Genomic DNA, 20,959 nt, shown 5'->3' with positions numbered 1-20,959 from the left:
AACCAGCTGATCGGCAGTGCCTGCAAACACAGCTTTTGACAGGGAGCCACTTCTTTACCTGCCCAACATCTTACATCAGATACAGCATCATATGTAGGGCGGGTGGGCGGGTGTGGCTTGTCAGAAACAGCCTTGCAGGTCAAATGGGGAGGCCTGCTGGGTCCATTTAGGCTGACAGGCCAGAAGTTCCCAACCACTGCTGTGAAGCGGTAGCTACCTGCTTTGGTGGACATTTGTAACAGCTTCATTATTAGTGCACGACTGTCTTAGGAATACCTATTAAATACAAGATTAATACACAATTGATTATGGAATAAAACCTTCCATGCTTGTAATAAAACTCGTTCTTTGATTAAGTATGTAGACTGCCTTGTTTGAGTTCTGTGAGGAATTTCCCTGTTCTCAACCTCAGGCATTGGACATGGTGTGTACAGAGGCACTCTGTTTCTTAAAACCTAGAAGCCTAGTACTTGTCAGACAAAGGACCACATCATGTTTAATTTGCTTCGGATTTTGCAAGGCTGGATAAATCTGGTGTGTTTATTGTATCAGATTTCTTTGGAAGTCTCGTCTTCTGAGCATTACCTACTGTTTCTGGTTTCTTTGTTTTTACCATTGTTTTGTTTGCTATATCATATTGATGATGTTGAAGGGAGAGCTTATTTACTGGACAATGCTCAAATGTATGACCTGGCCTTTAATGGGAGGAGGAAAAGGGCTGCTTTGTGAACAAGATCTAATTGGCAGCTTACCTGTTCTTTTCCTTGCCCTTGGGATTGTACGCTCTGCTTTGTCATGTGAGCCGCCCTACATGAAATTCTAAATCGGTAGGCATCCCGGTAGGCATGCGTAACAGCATGGAATGTTCTTTCTTCCCCATATGCAGGGTTTTGTTCCAGAGTCCATGTTTGACCGTCTTCTCACAGGACCTGTTGTGAGAGAAGAGGGAGCAAGCAGAAGAGGGAGAAGGCCAAAAAGCGAAATTGCCAAAGCAGCTGCAGCAGCTGCTGCTGTAGCTTCAACTTCGGGAATTAACCCACTGCTGATGAACAGTCTGTTCGCTGGAATGGATCTCACGAGCCTTCAGAATTTGCAGAACCTACAGTCTCTCCAGCTTGCAGGTCTCATGGGCTTCCCTCCAGGACTAGCGACAGCTGCTGCCGCCGCTGCTGCTGCTGGGGGTGATTCTAAAAATCCAGCTACCATGCTGCCTCTGATGTTGCCAGGTATGGCAGGGTTGCCCAACATGTTTGGACTCAGTGGATTGTTGAATAACCCAATTACAGCTGCTTCTGGAAACACCACTATGGCTTCCAGTCAAGGAGAAACTTCTGAAGATGGCACTTCAAAAGTAGAAGAAAAGAAGACTGAGAATGAAGAGGAGAACAAAGACTCTGAGAAAAGCACAGACACTGTTTCTGCTACTGACTCCGCAAATGGATCTGTCAGTGTAACTGCTGCCGCTGCTGCAGCAGCAGCAACCACCACCACCACCACCACCACTGGATTGCCTGCCAACCCTCTGACCTTCAATCCTTTCCTTCTGTCCACCATGGCTCCTGGCCTGTTCTATCCTTCTATGTTTCTACCTCCAGGACTGGGAGGATTGACACTACCTGGTTTCCCAGCATTAGCAGGACTTCAGAATGCAGTGGGCTCCAGTGAAGTGAAGGTTACTGATAAAACTGAAGGAGCTGCCTTTAAAGATGAAGAAAATCTAGAGGGCAGTGATGCAGAGGAGAGCCTTGATAAAACTGCAGATTCCTCTGCTTTAGAAGATGAAATAGCACAGGGTGAAGAATTAGACTCGCTTGATGGGGGGGATGAATTAGAAAACAATGAAAATGATGAGTAAGCAGTACCAGTTACTGTTAAAGTGTTTTAAACTTTTGACAAGTGGTAGTCCTACTGTTTACACTCACAGTTAATGTCCATAATTAGTTTTTATAAGCTGTTCTGTAACATAGTGTAGCAAACAAAAAAGTTCAAGTCATGTTATACAGATGTGTCAAAAGGTATCTTGGTCATTAAGTATTGTGCAGTGCATTATTTATTATCCCTAGGAGAGATGAAATTGAGAGGTGATCATGTCTTTTTAAGGAAATTGACATAATGCTCTGCTTTTTTTTCCCCTTTTGGTACCATTGGTATTATAAAAGCAGCAATTTGTAATAGAGTGGCACTAAATAGAAGGAAGTGCTGCTTAAAAGGAAGTATGAAGTTATATATTTAATTTTTTATTTTTATTCTTTGCTGTGAAAGTCAAGATGAAATTTACCACACATATCATACTCGGGCATCATTTTGACTGTATGGGGGGTCGCTTGTGCATGTACACATACACACATTCTCTGACAATCTCCATGATAGTGTGAATGTCTCTCTGTCTTGAGACACAGCAATAATAAGGCAGCTGTTGAATGTGAAGAGTACCTTTTGGAAATTACCCACTGAAAAGGTTCTTGCAGGATAAAACTACAGTTAAATCGTCTCGTGATCTTGTAATGCACTGGTAAAACAAAAAAAAAAATTAAAATCAGGTACCTTTTTGAATTAAAGGACTTTGTTACTTTAGCCACAAAGCTAAACAGATTACCTCAACTCTAAACTAGCCTTGAAGTTTACAGACATGACTTTGTAAATGTATTTGTTTTTCTTCGTTGTGATGTCTTTTTTTTCCCTTGGAAACTGCTATCATGTAAGATAAGATGTAAATTGCTGCCAACTGTAGTAATGATGCTTTTAATAAAAGTGACTCATGATATGCAGAGATGTAATTTATAGAATGTAGTGATTAGGGAAATCACAACTGGTGTTTACTATTTTTTGTATTCTCAATAGAAGCAAATATATAATTGTGTTTCTTTTTTGGTACCTTTTAAAAAAAAACTATCTTCCTTTGCCAGCTTTTTCTGTCCCTAAATATACTGAATTGGTAGGTTGTGAGAAATAGACAAGAAGAAAAATCCTGAATTATGTTCATATTATTCCACTCTAGCTAAAGCTTCAGAAAGACACACAAAACCCTGCATTACTCTCTCAAAAGGGCTTGTGAGACTAGGAATACTTTCAAATGTGTTCAGCGTGTGATAATGTGGTACATTAAAGAACAAAAGGGTAAAAGAGAAATGAGGCTTTGATAGGCACAATATCTAGGTCATTTATCCTTGGTTAATGGGTAGAAAAACACAATGCTGTAGTTTGAGCAGAGGACATAAAGGCTCTGTGGTTTCCTGTAGACCAGAGCCTGTGATGCCAGAAACCACTGTCAAACAACCTACAGGAAACTACAACTGACCCACTTTAAAGAAAACTTAAGCTGCTTCTGGCAAGCTTCTGATTTGTAACTTCATATGACCTTTGATAATGTATCAATTGAGAGTTATTGTTTTCATTGTACTGTGTCGCCAGGATGAGCACACAGCAACCCTGACATAAAGTTAAAGGGTGAGGCACTTCACTGTGGAGGGTGAAAAGCTGGATCTGCTGGGTGCAGAGCTCTCTTTAGAGAAATACTTCAAGCACAATGCTGATGGTGTACTCCAGAATCCACTAACAGTTGATAGAGGAGAAATCTCAAATAATTTATGAAGCTCGTTTGCACATTTGTCTAGCTGCTGTGCCGCGCCCAATAATGCAAACTTAAAGTGACCTTTATTCTAAGGACCAGTTCAGTTAAAAGCATATGCGTATGATGACAGGAGAGGGCAGAATGTGGGAAAGAGGAGTCTCTGCGAACAATGAAAACAAAGTTAGTAATGAACAGCTGCAAAGTGAATATTGTGTGAATGAAAGATGTGCACCGTTTGAATTAGTGAAGATCAAAATGTCTTGTTACCTCCACTTTAATAGATCATAGAGAGCTAATAGAGGTCAGGAAAGATTTTTTTTCCTGTACACATTATTGCACAGTTGACTGAATGCATTATTCTTTCCTGTCAAGCCTCACATATGGAGCCGATCATAAAAATCTAGAAACCAACTTGGAGGGGCCATCAATCTGATCAAGAGTGGCATATCCTGTGTGTGCATTCATATTATCAGCTTGTTAAATTTTTCACTTTTTTTAATGACTCATTTTCAACAAACTCTGGAATTTATTGTAAAAGTACCACCGTGAAAGATTCTTTGTCTCTATTCCTAGTAATGCATTAATTTTTATACTCCCAGCAAGGAACTTAATGAAGGTTAATGATATCCCAGGGGAAGGAGTTTTAATTGTCAAGAGCAAAGGCAATTAAAAAACAAATAACACACACAAACCACCAACCTATAGCATCCTTTATTTCTGGCGGCTGTGTGTCCATTTTACGATGGTATGAGCCCTCACATATTTAATGTCCTTGGAGAAGATGTCTGGTGTGAAACAACTCATTCCCTTGCGCAGCCAATAGAAACAGTGCAGAATCTATGAGAAGGTTCAGCACAAGCCCCGCTTCTCTTCTGAAAAGGAGGAGGTCCTGATAAATTGTGACCATAAAGTCTATATGAATTAAAGAAAGCAATACTGAAGCCTTATCCTCCTTGATGCAGACACATTTAATATGATTGTGCTTTTTTCTTTTGGTAATGGCATGAGTGGAGGGACGCGGGTGGCGCTGTGGGTAAAACCTCAGAGCCTAGGACTTGCCGATCGCATGGTCGGCGGTTCGAATCCCCGCGGCGGGGTGAGCTCCCGTTGTTCGTTCCCAGCTCCTGCCCACCTAGCAGTTTGAAAGCACCCTTAAGTGCAAGTAGATAAATAGGTACCACTTTATAGCGGGAAGGTAAACAGCGTTTCCGTGTGCTGCTCTGGTGCCGGTTCGCTAGAGCAGCTTCGTCACGCTGGCCACGTGACCCGGAAGTGTCTGCGGACAGCGCTGGCTCCCGGCCTCTAGAGTGAGATGAGCGCACAACCCTAGAGTCTGTCAAGACTGGCCCGTACGGGCAGGGATACCTTTACCTTTAATGGCATGAGTGACTGAATGTTCCATGGAGAAGGGTGCAGTATCTACAGGTAAAACTCTTCATTCCCCACTAAGATGTCATATGTGTGCACAAGCTACATACCAGGGCAGTATAGGGAGACAATGTATATTCCTCTTATTCATACTATATAGCAGGGATCAGCAAGGTTTACCTTGCCTGGGCTGGTTCACTCCAGCGGAGATCCCTCTGTGGGCCTGATTGCACCCGCAATTTCCGGCATCTGCATCTGCACAGATGCGATTTCTGGCCCCACGGAAGTGAGTCCCTGGGCCGGTTTAGTGCAGCGCGCAGGGACTCGCCAAGCAGGTGGCTCGGTTCGGGGGCCAGTTAAATGACCCCCGTGGGCCGCTTGTGGCCCATGGGCCTTAGATTGCCTACCCCTGCTGTATAGTCTTTGTGTGCTGGATCTTGAGTGGCTTGCATAGCACAGGGCTGGATGTAACTAAAGAAGGCACACAACCACCTCTCATTACCCCCATGCTATGCCCGGTGTGTTGCCATCTATGTAGGCTGTGGGGGGATGAAATGGGGAAATGTACCCCTCTTCTCATGTAAACATAGCCACACTAAGAAATTGAAGCAGCAGAAATAAACAGGCCTGTTTAGGGAAGTTTTTAATGTTTGAAGTTTTATTCTGTTTTTAGTGTTCTGTTGGAAGCCACAGTGTTCTGTTCAGTGTTCTGTGTTTTAGTGTTCTGTTGTTTTTAGTTTTCTGTTGGAAAAACCCAGCCAGATGGGCAGGGTACAAATAATAAAATTATCATATTAAAATTGGGGGAGGTAAACAGAAAGAGAAGGTGGAATTGAGGCAGAGTTGTGGGACATGTTACGGTGAAGTGGGGGGGGGGACACAGCTTTCCTTGTGGACATACTGCCATCACCCATGGAATGATAGGTTAAGGATTCTAACCTGGAGGTATTTGGTGATTCCTTTTCTCCTACCAGCTGGTTTCTAATTAAAACCAGGCACATGTGCTTTCATTTTAAAAGAATGGGATTCCTAATGGGAGCATAGCTACTTTGAGAGGTGGGGCAGTTGGCTTAGGATGAAGTTTAAACCAACCCAGGGGACTGAGGGACTGAATCTTGATATGAAAGTGTTGGTGACTGGGATTGAACCTAGTGATCGGGGCTGAATCTTGGCATTAAAGTAAAGTATTTCCAGTGTGGAAATGCTACTTGTTCCTCTTTAGAAATGCAAATCTAGTGAATGTGTGTCTTGAAAAATGGCTGATTCTGGAAATATTTGGTATATTGATATGGGTTGTTAGAACAGGAAATAATGATCTGCACTGACAGTAGGTTTTCATTAGTTACTTCAAGAAATTGCAGTATTTATATAATACTTCAATGTACTCAATTATTTGAAAATTTGTGGACTCCAAAAACCCATTTAGCAATTTCCACTCTAATTTCTGCCATAAAGAAAAATCCAAAATCTGTATAAAGGCCCTATTTGTAAAAGAGATGGATTAGAGAAAGTACAGTGGTGCAAATGTGCATAATTTGCACAACTCCTGCTTTATTTCTTTTTTTTAACGTTTTAAAAATAAATACAGTTATACTGATTTCTAATATATAACAACAACTACAAAAAGGAAAAGATTGAAAAACAAAATCCCAACTTACTCCCCACTCCAGGACAGACTGATCTAGTTAAGTTTGCCAAAGTCCAGTATGTGATTTTGGTGGTCGTGTAAGGTAACTCATTCTTGTAGAATTTTGGGGACAGATTTGATTTCAAGGGTAATCGCATACCACTTGAATGCCGCGAGCTTGCCCCAGTGAGGCATATAAGAATCTGGATAAGTGTACAAAATTGAGAACGTGGTTACATGATGATGTTAACATTCCCAATATCTATCATAATTCATTTACTATACTACACAAACTTTTTCTGTAAGTGTTTTGGGCCCAAAACTGGAACTTTGGTGGCTTTCAAATTCATAATTCTATTTTCTCTCTTGCTTTTATGCAAACAGACGTGATGCGAGAGACCTCTGACAAGTATCCAGATGTTCTCTCCACCAGCACCATTTAAATAGCCATGGAGATGAAGGGTTGAAATTTTGATAGGGGTAGTAGTTCCGCAGGATTTTTAACCCTTTCCCCCTTGGAACATTTTCCTAATGAAATCACACCACCTAAAACTGCTATTGTTGTTGTCGTTTAGTCGTGTCCGACTCTTTGTGACCCCATGGACCAGAGCACGCCAGGCACTTCTGTCTTCCACTGCCTCCCACAGTTTGGTCAAACTCATGCTGGCAGCTTCGAGAACACTGTCCAAGCATCTCGTCCTCTGTTGTCCCCTTCTTCTTGTGCCCTCCATCTTTCCCAACATCAGGGTCTTTTCCAGGGAGTCTTCTCTTCTCATGAGGTGGCCAAAGTATTGGAGCCTCAGCTTCACGATCTGTCCTTCCAGTGAGCACTCAGGGCTGATTTCCTTCAGAATGGAGAGGTTTGATCTTCTTGCAGTCCATGGGACTCTCAAGAGTCTCCTCCAGCACCATGATTCAAAAGCATCGATTCTTCGGCGATCAGCCTTTATGGTTCAAGCTCTCACTTCCATACATCACTACTGGGAAAACCATAGCTTTAACTATACGGACCTTTGTTGGCAAGGTAATGTCTCTGCTTTTTAAGATGCTGTCTAGGTTTGTCATTGCTTTTCTCCCAAACTGCTATTAGCTCTGCTTAAAAATCAAAACACAAGAGATGCATTGTACAGGTCCCTATCTTCTATGCTGTCAGCAAAACAAGTCTAAAAGCAACTTCAGTGTTACGTGGTTGTAACTGGGAAAATAACAAGAAGGGCAAAACTAAGTTCCCACTCTCCATAACAACACTGTTGCTGCCCATGGCAGATTTTAAAATACAAATGGCACATCCCTTCCACCCATTTGTAAGGGATGGGAAACTTGCGTTCCCTAGATGTTAACAGACTGCAAGCCTCTAATCCCTGATCACTGACCATGTTGATAAAACTAGAGTAATACTGCATTTGGGAAGCAGGTCCTTCATGCTGTACTTTCTCCCCTTTCAGTTTGGTGGTAGTTCTTCTGAATGTTTGAGACATGGCCCATTAGAAAGTATAAAAGCACTTCCGCAGGCTGTCTAACTTCTTGGTGTCATTTGCCTTACATCTTCTGTATTTTGACTGAACGAGGAAGCAGATTGCTGTCCCAGTGCACCCAAGTTTGTTTTCAGTCATAAGTTACAACCCTACCATATTTAGAAGGAAGTTCTACTGAGTACTGTGAAACTATTCCCTCCTACTTCTGGTTTATTTTGCTGAGATGATTGTTTGCATCCTGGTTTTGCTGTAGAGCATGGGTAGGCAAACTAAGGCCCAGGGGCCGGATCCGGCCCAATTGCCTTCTAAATCTGGCCCATGGACCCTCCGGGAATCCGTGTTTTTTACATGAGTAGAATGTGTCCTTTTATTTAAAATGCATCTCTGGGCTATTTATGGGGCCTGCCTGGTGTTTTTACATGTGTAGAATGTGTGCTTTTATTTAAAATGCATCTCTGGGTTATTTGTGGGGCACAGGAATTAGTTCATCCCCCCCCCCAAAAGAAAATATAGTCCAGCCCTCCACAAGGTCTGAGGGACTGTGGACCCGCCCCTGCTGAAAAAGTTTGCTGACCCCTGCTGTAGAGTTTTTCTTCCATCCTTTCCCTGATTCCTCCATTTTTATTTTATTTTGATTTGGAAGGAAGAGAAGTTCCAGGGATCTGGCTAAAGAGTGGCCATCACCAACTGACTGAATACTTAATCTCTAGAGAGAACAGCACTGAGTAAAATAATAATAATTAAGGATCCCTGCTCTCGATTGAATCTTGTCTGGTTTTAAGCACAAACAGCACACTCAGCTTTGTTGACTCAGTGATGCATTTGTGTTAGTGGCTGCTTGAGCTGTACACCAATTTACAGTGTGACCTTCAACAAAATGGCATTATTCTTAAATGCTGCCTGGAGAGCCATGACAGATTACATCAGCCTAATTCATTTCCAGTTACATTCACCCCCCTCTCCGACAAGGAGGAAACCATGCTGCCACCTTCAAAGTGTTCAATGGCAGAATCCCACAACTGGAGCCTTGGTTGTGAAAATCATTATTGATTTCTTGATCATCCCTGCAACAACTCCCACATTCTCTTTTTTTAAACTGGGGGGTTATGTGCCAGTTACCATGTATACAATATTAGCTTCACTGGGGAATTAAAACTTCATTACAACAGAATGGAGACTTGAAATGCCATTAAATATAAGTACTGCACCAGATTTTGCCTGCTGCTGAGACCATATATTTGTTTTTTTCTCTTTTTAGGCAGCACTGATTACCAGGACGATCTACTGAAGACTAGTCAATACACCTTATTGTTATTTTTGTGGGGGCTGAGGGTGGAATACTATTCATCTCTATTTGAAGAGTACATTTCACAGATTGCATTTTTTACCCTTCTCCTATTGAGCTTTTTTTCAATTCCATTAGTTGACACCTATCTCTTCTCCTGCAACTGTGTGGATTACAGGGTTTATTTTCCTCAAGCAATTGTCAATCAAATGGTTCCTTAGTTTCTTTTTGATCTGCCTTCATTGCTTCATCTTGATGCCAATGTTGTTACAGCTTTTCATGTCATTTTGACAACCCTGGGCACCATTTTTCTTTCGCTGTGACTACTGGGATCAGAATGGAGGCCAGCTGCATCTCTTGGTAGGGATGGTTGCGAATTGGTGTTTGGCTAGAATAGGATTTTGCAAATTATGTTGGCATGAACCTCCACAAGTATGTGTGCCTGGGGTTTTTTTAAGCGTAAGCCAGCTCAGCTTCTTCTGCAGAGCCTAGAGACAACAGATCAAAGAAAGAGAAGGAGATCGGTACCATTTGGTCCATAGTGTGTTTTGAGATTCTGGCAGAGACTTGAGGGAAACATAACAGCCATAAAAAGGGCATTGCGCTAAGGACCACTTTACTGCATCAGACCCAAGATCCATCGAATCCATGAGTCTATTTCCATCACATCCCAGTAGATGCCTGCAACACACACATGATGTCTGTTTTCAGCATCAGGTATTCAAAGAACTGCTGTCTCTGAGCATAGATGTTCCATTAATGGCTAACAGAGCCACCCTCCGTGAAACTTACAAACAAAAAACTTATAAATGAATGAGCACCTCCAACTCTTGTGGCTGAAAACCCTGCAAATCAATGTGTTGTGTGAATAACAGCTTCTCTTTATCAGTGCTGAACCTCCTGCTAATCTTCAATGGAGCTCCATTTGCATGTTCAGTACTTGATGTGTGCAGAAGATATGAAAATGCTCTCTAGACCAGTGTTTCCCAACCTTGTGCCTCCAGCTGTTTTTGAACTACAACTCCCATCATCCCTGACTAGCAAGACCAGTGGCAAGGGATGATGGGAACTGTAGTCCAAAAACAGCTGGAGGCACAAGGTTGGGAAACACTGCTCTAGACCATACCAGCTAAGCACACACTCGGTGTTCAAAACTCCCATTGTCTTAAGCGCATTTTGCGACAAGGAATTTCATTAGGGCGAGTAGTTTCTGAGCTCTGGGCACAGTACTGCACCTGAAATTTCAGATCAAAAGAGCAGAGTGGAAGGAAAGGAGGACCTTTTCTGCCTCCCCACTTCCAGCTACTCTCTGAAGACTAATTCCTTCCAGTAGCACCTTAAAGACCAACTAAGTCAGTTCTTGGTATGAGCTTTCGTGTGCATGCACACTTCTTCAGATACACTGAAACAGAAGTTTCCAGACCCTTCTATATAGTGAGAAGGTGGGGAGGGGTATTACTCAGAAGGGTGGTGGGAATGACCAACACGGCTACCTATCTGTCTCTGAAGACTGGAGAGGAGACCATCTTAAGAATATTAGAGGGATGGGCAAGGGAAGGACTAGACTATGTGAAAAGTGAACATAATATTTTAGCTGCAGTTCATTCATTTTCAGCTTTGTATTCTTGTTATACATAAAGCATGCCTAGACATTCCGTTGTTGCTCCCATAACCTAGGTTTAAGGTGCCATTTAGCTTCTAGCATTCATACCTCAGCTTCTAAGACTGCACACACCACAGCAGATACACTCTCTGCATCATTCTGAAGGTGGTTTCATGCTTGCAGCTCTTTCCGTGGGGATGAGAACATAGTGCAGCTGATCCCAACCATGTATACCTGCCCCACATATGACAGGGGTGGGCATGGTTTGGGGGAAACCACCTCAGATACCTAATCGGATTACCTGACAGGACTAATTAAGCCTGTGGGCTGAAGGTTCCCCACTGCTGCCCTACAGCACTTCCTCCAACTGAGTGCCCTCCATATGCTGTTAGACTATGGGTCCTGTCATCCATGCTGACTGGGGCAGATGGAAGTTATGTTACCGAAATATCTATTTGGAAGGGTGCTGTTAAAGAAGCTTTGTACACATGCATCCAGGGTGTGGAGCTCATTTCAGACTGGTGCTGATGGTGGACTGGCCACAGCGAACATGACATGTCAGTCTCTAGTCTCTAGGGTACAAATGGGGAGTCTTAAGTTTCTAGCGAGTCTTTCAGGTATTCATTCTGAATGCCTGAAGGGGGCTTTTGTGACTCCCTCTGTCCAGAAAGATGGAGGGCACAAGAAGAAGGGGACAACAGAGGACGATATGGTTGGACAGTGTTCTAGAAGCTACAAACATGAGTCTGACCAAACTGCGGGAGGCAGTGGAAGACAGGAGTGCCTGGCGTGCTCTGGTCCATGGGGTCACGAAGAGTCGGGCATGACTAAATGACTAAACAACAACAACATGTCCAGTAGGAGAAAAGGCATAATTTCTCTTTGTTGTGTCCGATTTCATAAACCCTTGCATTAGGAGAGGAGTTGATTTAGCAATTAAAGGTAAAGGACCCCTGACAGTTAAGTCCAGTCATGAATGACTCTGGGGTTGCGGCGCTCATCTCGCTTTACAGGCCGAGGGAGCCGGCATTTGTCCGCAGACAGCTTCCAGGTCATATGGCCAGCATGACTAAGCCACTTCTGGCGAAACCAGAGCAGCGCAGGGAAACGCTGTTTACCTTCCCGCCGGAGTGGTACCTATTTATCTACTTGCACTGCGTGCTTTCGAACTGCTAGGTTAGCAGGAGCTGGGACCGAACAATGGGAGCTCACCCTGTCACGGGGATTCGAACCACAGACCTTTAAATCGGCAAGCCAAAGGCTCAGTGGTTTACACCACAGTGCCACCCGCGTCCCTGATTTAGCAATTTAAAAATCCCCAAATGCTTTTCCTCAGAGGGAAGGTGTCTCAATTTATTTTAGTTGCCTTTTATGTTTCTTTCAACTCTTAAATTTTGCTATGAGGTGCCCAGAATTGCATTTGTACTAGATTACATATGGTTCCCTGCACACCAGGAGTGGTGGTGGTGGGTTTACAGGGGGTTGCAGAGAGAGAGGGTCTGGAAATGCCTTTGTGCATATGTCCCTTTTTTGCCACAACTTCTGTTTCTATGGAATGCCAACACATATGACATTAGCCATTGTTGAAATGGTATGGGCAAATTCAGTAGTTTAGAGCAGGGAGGCGGAATGTGTGACCATCATGAATATCCTCCAAAGGGAATGTTCAACGATCCCATTCCCTTTGCTTTTAGAACTTTTCAACTTTATATTACTCAACTTCACGGCACTAAGATCTGTAAAATGACTAAATTCAAATTCCCATCCTTGAAGTACATGCAAACTGACCAGTGTAAATCTATTCAGGAATCATAGTATTTGACTTTTAACACAACAGCTGAACCATGGACTCGGCAATTCAGGGAGATATAAATGGCTGCATTATAATAAGCAGACACCTATTTCCAGCATGATCTATGTTTTTGTGAAAATTCATTATAATAAGTCTTACAATACCAAGCTCTTCAATGAATTTTTCATGTCTGCATACCTAGATATATATATATATATATATAAAACGATGGTAATCATACACCTTTAGGGCAATGCTGAGCACCAGCTGTTTCATAGATGATTTATAGGTTGCCATGCTCAAGGTTAATAATCAGGAGAAACAGGTTAGAGTATGCAATGTATTTATGTCAGGTTAGAAGTTCAGGAGTGGGAGGGGACAATATTAAAAAGATGTGTGCTGATTTAGTTAATCAGACCTGTACTTTGTGGCCAATAAAATCTGTTAACATATTTCACAAAGGTAACACGAAGGTAGAAGTAAAACACCCAACTTGCTTTTAAAGTGCAACAGAGAAACACTAGTTGAACACTCTATACTTACACTTCCATGACATTATATAAGCTGGCCAGTTTTTCATGTTCTGAAGTAGTCATTTAAGGAAAGAACTTCCCTTTAGGGGAACCAGAAAAAAAGAGAGTACAAAATCAACACCTTCCCACCTTTTAGTGTAGTCATCTCCTTGGTTACAGGAAGGAAATTACCATAAATTGTTGATGAAAATAATTATAATATGGTACACCTTTATATTAATTTTTCACAGCATGAAGAATGGTCAGTATAAGCAGCAATCATTCCTTACTAATTACTGAAGCGCGATACCTCCAGGGTTGGGGTAGGTGTGTGTGTAAGATAAGTGGAGATTCAGAGAATTGGGGTGTGTGGGTGTAGAATGACCTACATTGACTTAGTTTTAAATCAAGTGTGGGGAAGAGGACTAGGCCAATGGGCTGGGCCATAGCCAAACTAACTTGCAATCCAGTTCAGGAAGTGATCCACTGGAAACGGCAGGAAGGGCTGCTTCCTAGCCTTGGTTGTCTGAACTATGACTGGCCAAGGACTGAAAAACACACATACGTTGTATGACTACAAACCAGGAAGATGCGCTGAACAACAATTCATAAGGTAAGACCTAAAGAGTGGCACATAGCAGCATAAATTTAGATTTCTAAGCTGAAAGCAGTCATTAGCCAGTGTGCTCTGATGATGATGGCATTGCTGTATTTCTTGAAAGTTTGATATATACTGTACCATGTATTGGCATTTAAAGCAGCAAAAAGTTCAATTTAATTTTGGGATTGTCCATAGCAGGGGTGGGGAGCCTGTGTCCCTCCAGAGGTTGTGGACCACAACTCCTCCCATATAATGCCTGTCTATTGTTCACCCTGGTTTGGGGCTGATGGGAGCTATAATCTGACAGCATCAGGTTTCCTACCCCAGGCCTATAAGGACACCACCTCTAGCTCGCTAGCAGTTCCTGTTAGGTGAATTAGAGAAGTTCCTGCAAGTTTCCATTTTGCTTAACACAGTTTGAGTGTATTTTTTACCCTCCACTGGTAAAAAAATACATATAAGAATATAAGAATATAAGAATATAAGAATATAAACACATATTAAAAAGTGTAGTTCTTTTAAAAAAATCTCCCTTCCTTTTGCATGCGTGGCCATCTGTTCCAGGAAGGCATCATCTATGTCCTCCATTTGGCTTGGGGATCTATAGTAAACTCCCACAATGAGGTCACTGTTATTCTTCTCTCCCTTAATTTTGACCCAAATGCTCTCACTTTGGCTTTGAGGTTCTAAATCTTGGATCTCTTCACAGGTATACACATCCCTGACATATAACGCCACTCCTCCTCCTTTCTTGTCTGGTCTGTTTCTCTAAAATAGATTGTATCCCTCCATTATTACATTCCAATCGTGGGACTTATCCCACCAGGTTTCAGTGATGCCTATTATGTCATATTTAGTTTGCTGTACCAAGAGCTCAAGCTCATCTTGTTTATTTCCCATGCTTTGCGCATTAGTGTACAGACACTGAAGTCCATTAATCATTCCCCCGTGTCTCTTATTTAAGGATTTTTTCCTCCCACCACTAGGTCTGCGTGCTGTTTGCTCCATTTGGTCTATGACATTTGGATGATCATCTTGGGTGGGTGGGGATGGTAATGACTGATTTAATAAAATAGGGAGGGTAACTAGTACAAACCATGTGCTCCAGTAACCAGGGCTAAGGTAATTTTTTTTAAAAAAAATGTGTACATAGGAGGGCGATTATCCTTCATATCCCTGTGTTGCAGAGTGTTGAACTAGGTTTCCCTTTGGTTCCCTTCCAACTCTACAGTGTTATGATTCCATGATTCAGTTCTTCATCTGTTTGTACAATTCCATTCCTAGAATTGCCCTGTTGGTTATTTGGCTTTCTGTCTTTGCAGGGATCTCACATCTTTGCTGATTTGAACTGAACATAGAAAAATGAAAACTTTACTATTATAGAAGGGAAGAGAAATACTCTGTTATAATACAAGCATCCTGATTTCTAGCATCTATTGGTGGAAATGGGATCTCCTAGTTTTACGGAACTAAGTATTTTGAAGTAGATATTTTTTTAAAAAAAATGCTTGCAGATTTCATGAAAACCACACATTTACTTGGCTTGCCTCCTGTGAGCCCCTTGTTCGTATTACATAGTAAAGTGTACCTATTTTCTGTTGTCAAACCATGCTACAGAGTAGAAATACAGTATTTCTCTTTTAAAAGGAGAGTTCTTTATTTCTGCATTAAAAGATGCAAGCGATACAATGTGCAAGTACCTTAAGAGGTAAAATGTTATGCAAAGTGATGGTGCAAAATGAATACTCCACATGCTTTCATAAGATGCTGGCACAGCTTTGTGAAAATCCTTCTGTATGAAAAAATATAACATGGAGTGACTTCAACCAGAGACACTGGGATTTGCCTATCTCAGTAGAAAGCTGTAACCATTTTGGAATTATTGTTTCATGACACATTTGATTACAAATAATATACACCCTTGTGCAAATTAATTGAAACAAAGCATGTTTTCTATCTTACTCATAATCCTGTACTCAAAACAAACACGAAAAGACAGTTGATCATTATGGTATCGGAAGCCTGCAGCCAATGGAAGGAATGATGCGCTCGCCATAATATATTGAAGTTCTACGAAAGAGAGTTATCCCAGAGCTGGAAAAGAGGTATCCTGATGGTACTGGGATATTGCAGCAGAACCTAGCCCCCTTCCACACATAGAAATGGTGAAGAAATTCATGACAGAGCAGCAAATACAGGTACTTGATTGGCCAGGGAATTCCCCGGACGTAAATCCCATTGAGAATTTGTGGGCTATATGCAAAAGTCACCTCCGTACTGTAGACTATACAACTATGGAGAAGCTCATTCAGGCGCTGATTCAAGTGTGGTACAGGGATCTGAAATCAACAGTGGCTGTTCAAAACTAGTAGACTCCATGCCAAACCGTGCTCAAATGCTGCTTAAAAATAGTTGAGGTCATATCCATTACTAATGTATGTATATGTGAGTTTTGTACATGTACATGTGAGTTTTGTACAATAAATTACATTGTTTGTTTCAATTAATTTGCACAAGGGTGTACAATGTCCAGAACTCCATCCACCTCTTAGTGTTATGGGCTTAATGGGGAAGTGCCTGTGTATTTAGCGATGCACATACAGTATGATGCATGGTTGCTTATTCTGCCCTGATAGAATAGCTGCAGTGTGGAGTGGACATCCATTTGCAGAACCAACATTGGATCATGCAATGGAACTTTCTCCCTTCCCCTCCTCTTCAGCACCTTCAAAATCTGCTCCAGGGGATTGAGGGAATAGATTCCGTTTGCTTTATCATGTGTTGGAAATTAATTAGCTCAGTGTGGGCAATATAAATGAGTCAGGCAAACCTGAGTACAATTCCCATCTGTCCCCTCCTCCAGCAGAGCACTCCTTTCAACAGCTCTGTAGAAAGCTATGCAAAATTTAAAAATCTGACCCTTGGATCTTCATACTGTTTTTATTTACATCTGTATTAATTTAATTCTATAGGTATTATAATTTGAAACCGTAGGGTGGCATCTCTAGCTAAGTCATTCTCAGAGCGGACACACTGAAATTCATTGCATAGTTGGAAACTATTCTAACCATGTCTACTCAGAAGTAAGTCCTATTGAATTAACTGGGGCCTACTGCTATGTAAATTGGGTTAGAATTTCAGCCTTAGTAATTATTGGGAGGGGGGAGGGAGAATCCTCATCACAGACAAAACTTTATATCCAAGCCCTCTAATAGCCTCACATGCGTTTCCAAGTCTATATAAATGCCTGCTGAGCAACCTGTTGAGCTTTCCCCAAGTAATGAATGGTATCTGTCCTCTAAACAAATGGGAAGAGGAGACCCGACATAATAAAGCCAGAGCCTAGGACACCGAGGAGATTTCATTCCCATAAATTGCCTCTCTATTACACTTTGAGTATATTCACATTGAGAATGTCCAAATAAGATGAGGAGAGGGCCTAATTCATTTTATAAGCAGGGCTTTAAATCTCAACATGAACCTGTGCTGCAAAATTAATTATGGTTGAGATGGATGGAAGGGGAAATTCACACCAATAATGAAAAGTCCCATATCCTGCTTTGGCAATCCCTGTAATAGTTTTGACAAGACAGGGGAAAGCATTCATAAACATTAAAACATTAAAAGGAAAAAAGAAAAAGCTTACATTCAAAGGGAGGAGTGGTCACTTACCAAGGTTAAGCCAGGTTCAAGGTGAGGCCAAAGAAACCCCATCTCCAACCCCACCCAAATAATAAAGGACTAACAGAACCTGGGGAGAAGACACAACTGGCTCCCTCCTCGTCTCCTCAAAGGACAATTCTAAGTAGCATATTCATGATGCCAGTCAAGGTAGCTAGCTTCATGTATAAGCTTAGACATGCATGTAAGCATTTTAAGTGCATACAAAGAACACGTAAAGTATAAATGCAATAGGTAAATACTGAAACTTCGGTATGAAGAATACACATGGGAGACTGTGGATTGGTTGCACCTCCCTGTCAAGTATGCTGTTGGACCACAGCAACTCTCACTCCACCCGCCCCCATCCTGTCGTCTGTGTGAATGCTGCATTCCATAACTCAGTGGACAAAGCTGAGCCAGGCCAATCCTGTCCAGTTGGTGCACCCAGGTCTCAGTGACACAGGAGAAATTAAGTATCTTGTCCATTATTATAGATAAATGCTTTGTTCTAGACTGACCTGGCATTAACTAGTACCACCAGGTACTGGGTGACAGGACAACATAAATTTTGGTGGAAGGAGGGTGTATTGGTCAAGGAGACAGCTTCCAAGCCAGAGGTTTTCAACCTTTTTAAGTCCACGGCTCCCTAGACCAACTACATTCTTTCTGCGGCACCCCTGTGGGACTCAGGAGCCCTGTTATGCCACCCCTTGCCTCCAGAGCTAGCAGCCTCTCACCCTTTTCCAAACATCCTCTCTTGTGGAGTGTTCCCGCAGCCTCCTCTCCTCTCTTCTTTCTTTGGGAGTCCTCTGGGCAACTACTGCCGCCACCCCTGGCCACTGACCTGCCCCCTGCCCCAAAGAGAGGTGCCTCCACATGCCACACCCTAGGGGTCTGGGAAGAGGATGCCCCAGCCTTAGTGGCCCGATGGAGACTGGCCAAAGGTGAATGTGAGGTTAGCACCTTATTCACCTTGGGAGGCAGCAGTGGTGGCAGCAGGTGCTGCTGGGCCTGCATGGCGGAAAAGCTCCCCTTCAGTACCAGGCCCTCAGCTCCTAGGAAGGCCTTGCACACAGCAAGTACAAGAAAGGCCAGCACAGAACCCGCCTGCCTGCTTGGTCTCCCACTTGTCTGTCCATTCCCAACAGCAAGGGCTGGTGGACTGGCTGACAGGGATACCCCACCCATTTGCTTGCTTACTCCAAGGCCACCTCAGTTCCTGGCAACCAGCACCCCCAGAGGCACCATTCGCCTGGGGAGCTTGTAGCCAGAGCTTCTGCAACAAACAGCTATGCAAGCCTTTGGGAGGCAGAGATGCAAGAGGGCATCAGAGGACAGAGAGAAGGAAAGAGGGACAGAGGCCAGTGTTGCCCCTGACCATCGCATCCCAGGGTGCCACGGCACACTGGTTGAAAACCACTGTTGTAGGCAATTCCTGCCCACTCTCCTTACCCGACCAAGCCCACCACCAGGACCATATCTCCCCTTGCCTGTAGCTGTTGGAATGATGCTGTCCAGACATGTGTGTGTGAATCCACAAAATTAACACCCCACAATACACTAGTGCTAATTTACTACTTCTGAAATTGCTACTTTTATGCCCCATAATTTTAGGAAAAGAGCAACAGCATGTTCTGTTTATCACTAGGATAGCCTAGCAAGAAAGGGCAGGCTATCGTCTTCTAAAGCACAGCATCTTCAAAAATTTACCAGGGCCACTATGAGATTTAGTGGGAAGGACAAAAAGCAATGAGTCCATATTGTATTAAGACAGATTTAAGGTGGGATGTCAGGGGAAATTTACACTTTAAGCTGTAAAGATTGTTGGGGAATAAGCCAAATTATGCAGGGGAATCGGACGATCCTTTTCAATGAAATGTGCCATTGCAGAAGATCATACCAAAATATCTTCTGAACCTGTATAGAAAAGAGGTTCTAAAGAGCTACTTACAGCTTAATCCTAAACAGATTTACTCAGAAGTAAGGTTCTCCAAACTCAAAGGGACACATTACCTAGTACATGTGCAAAGGACTTCAGCCTTAGGCTCATACATGGAGCTTGTAGTAGCTTAGAACAATTGCTAACTATTTTCTTTAAACCGCTGACCTCGCTGCCATAACACTAACACATTTTGAGCTATTTAGCACTGCACTTCTGAAATTTTCCAGGGTTGGAATTAAAACAGAGATTCCACACAGAGGTTAGTAAAGTGCTGTATTATCCAGCAACGCCCTTCTGCATGGTCAAGATCCTTCTGTAATGTTTACTCACAAGTAACTCCCAGCCAGCAAAGGCCTTGTCTTCCAGTTTCTTGAAGGGTTTCTTGCCTCTGTGAAAAAAGGATTCAAATTTTCCGTCTCATTCTCGGGACACTTGAGAGGTGCTTGAGAATTTCTGTGGGTGTGGGGTTTTGATCTTACCTTATTGCTGTGAGATAGTGTGCGTGTTCAGTAAACATTTCTCCAAAGTTTTGCAGTCTCTCTGGCTGCCTATGCTTCTTAATCTAAAGAAGTCTAATGGGGGAAGTTAGCTCACAATGTCTTCCCCTGGGCTTTACTTGGAATGAGGGCATCTTAGAAGGATGTAGTGTGAAGACCACTGGTGAGATGATTTGTAGAATAAAAGAAAAAACTCTCACAAACAGCCTTTAGCTACTTCAAAACCATAACACAAGTGCACACCATCCTAGCAAAATAAAAACATCCCCTTTGATAATTTTCTGATGCCATTTATTTTTTCTTTAATTGTTAGTGAATGGTAGAAAAATGCAAGAGAATTTTTCAGCACATTACTAGTCCTCTAAAATATTAATTAAGAGTTTCCTGCTTGCAGGCCCTGCTATTTGCTTTGTTTTCTGTTGTTTACTTCTGAGAGATTAGTGATAAATAGTCTCTTAATTGCCCAAATGTCAGTTTCTGTTTCCATGTGTGTTACTGGGGTGGGTGGAGTTAATTGCTGGCTTCCTTGCACATTTTTTTTAATACCAAAAAGTACTATTTTGATACAAATTTTAAGAAATCAGAAATTAAAGCTTTCAGCTGTCTTGTGTAACAGGAACTGAAATTGTGGCAATAAAGGGAGGTTATTTAAGGGACAATTGAGGCCGTTCCTTACTAAATCCCAAGCCAGGAAAACAGGAAGCAGTAAAATGGGGGAAACTTGCAAACAGGAAACAGGAAACAAAATTGTAACATGGCACCCTTCCCCAACCTGCTGCCCTCCAGATGTTTTGAGACTCCCATACCTCCCATCCCATCAGCCTCAGTTAGCATGGCCAATGGTCAGGGATGGTGGAAGCTTAATCCAGCAGCATATGAAGGACACTATGTTGGTGAAGGCTGTAATATGGGAAAGATGCCTACTTGTGTCAGTCATGAACCTAAGAAGTTTGGTATATTGCAATGTTTGTCAGGTGAGAACTCTCACAACTGCAATTGTTAACATTTGAAGTGCTCCTTATG

General features: G+C 42.5%; 1 protein-coding gene and 1 long non-coding RNA gene across 8 annotated transcripts in view; one reads left to right on the top strand and one right to left on the bottom strand.

Moving 5' to 3' along the window:
* CHD7 (chromodomain helicase DNA binding protein 7) overlaps positions 1 to 2,764 on the top strand; it is a 145,389-nt gene extending 142,625 nt beyond the window's left edge. For all 7 annotated transcript variants that reach the window (XM_081873905.1, XM_081873904.1, XM_081873903.1 and 4 more), the window contains one exon: positions 887 to 2,764. In XM_081873905.1, the coding sequence (XP_081730031.1) occupies positions 887 to 1,855 (969 nt within the window). In that variant the 3' untranslated portion in view covers positions 1,856 to 2,764. The remainder of the gene's footprint in view (positions 1 to 886) is intronic.
* LOC309349162 lies at positions 2,427 to 19,791 on the bottom strand. Its single transcript, XR_014159783.1, has 3 exons — positions 19,770 to 19,791; positions 13,261 to 13,334; positions 2,427 to 4,440 (listed from the first exon to the last, which is right to left on the bottom strand). It is a non-coding gene; the product is annotated as an uncharacterized lncRNA (long non-coding RNA).
* Positions 19,792 to 20,959: the final 1,168 nt, after the last annotated feature.

The sequence above is a fragment of the Podarcis erhardii genome (assembly GCF_964252035.2).
Source record: "Podarcis erhardii genome assembly, chromosome: 8".
In the NCBI taxonomy this organism is placed as follows: domain Eukaryota; kingdom Metazoa; phylum Chordata; class Lepidosauria; order Squamata; family Lacertidae; genus Podarcis; species Podarcis erhardii.
Note: the sequence above shows the minus strand (reverse complement) of the source record. Positions and strands in the feature narration are given on the sequence as shown.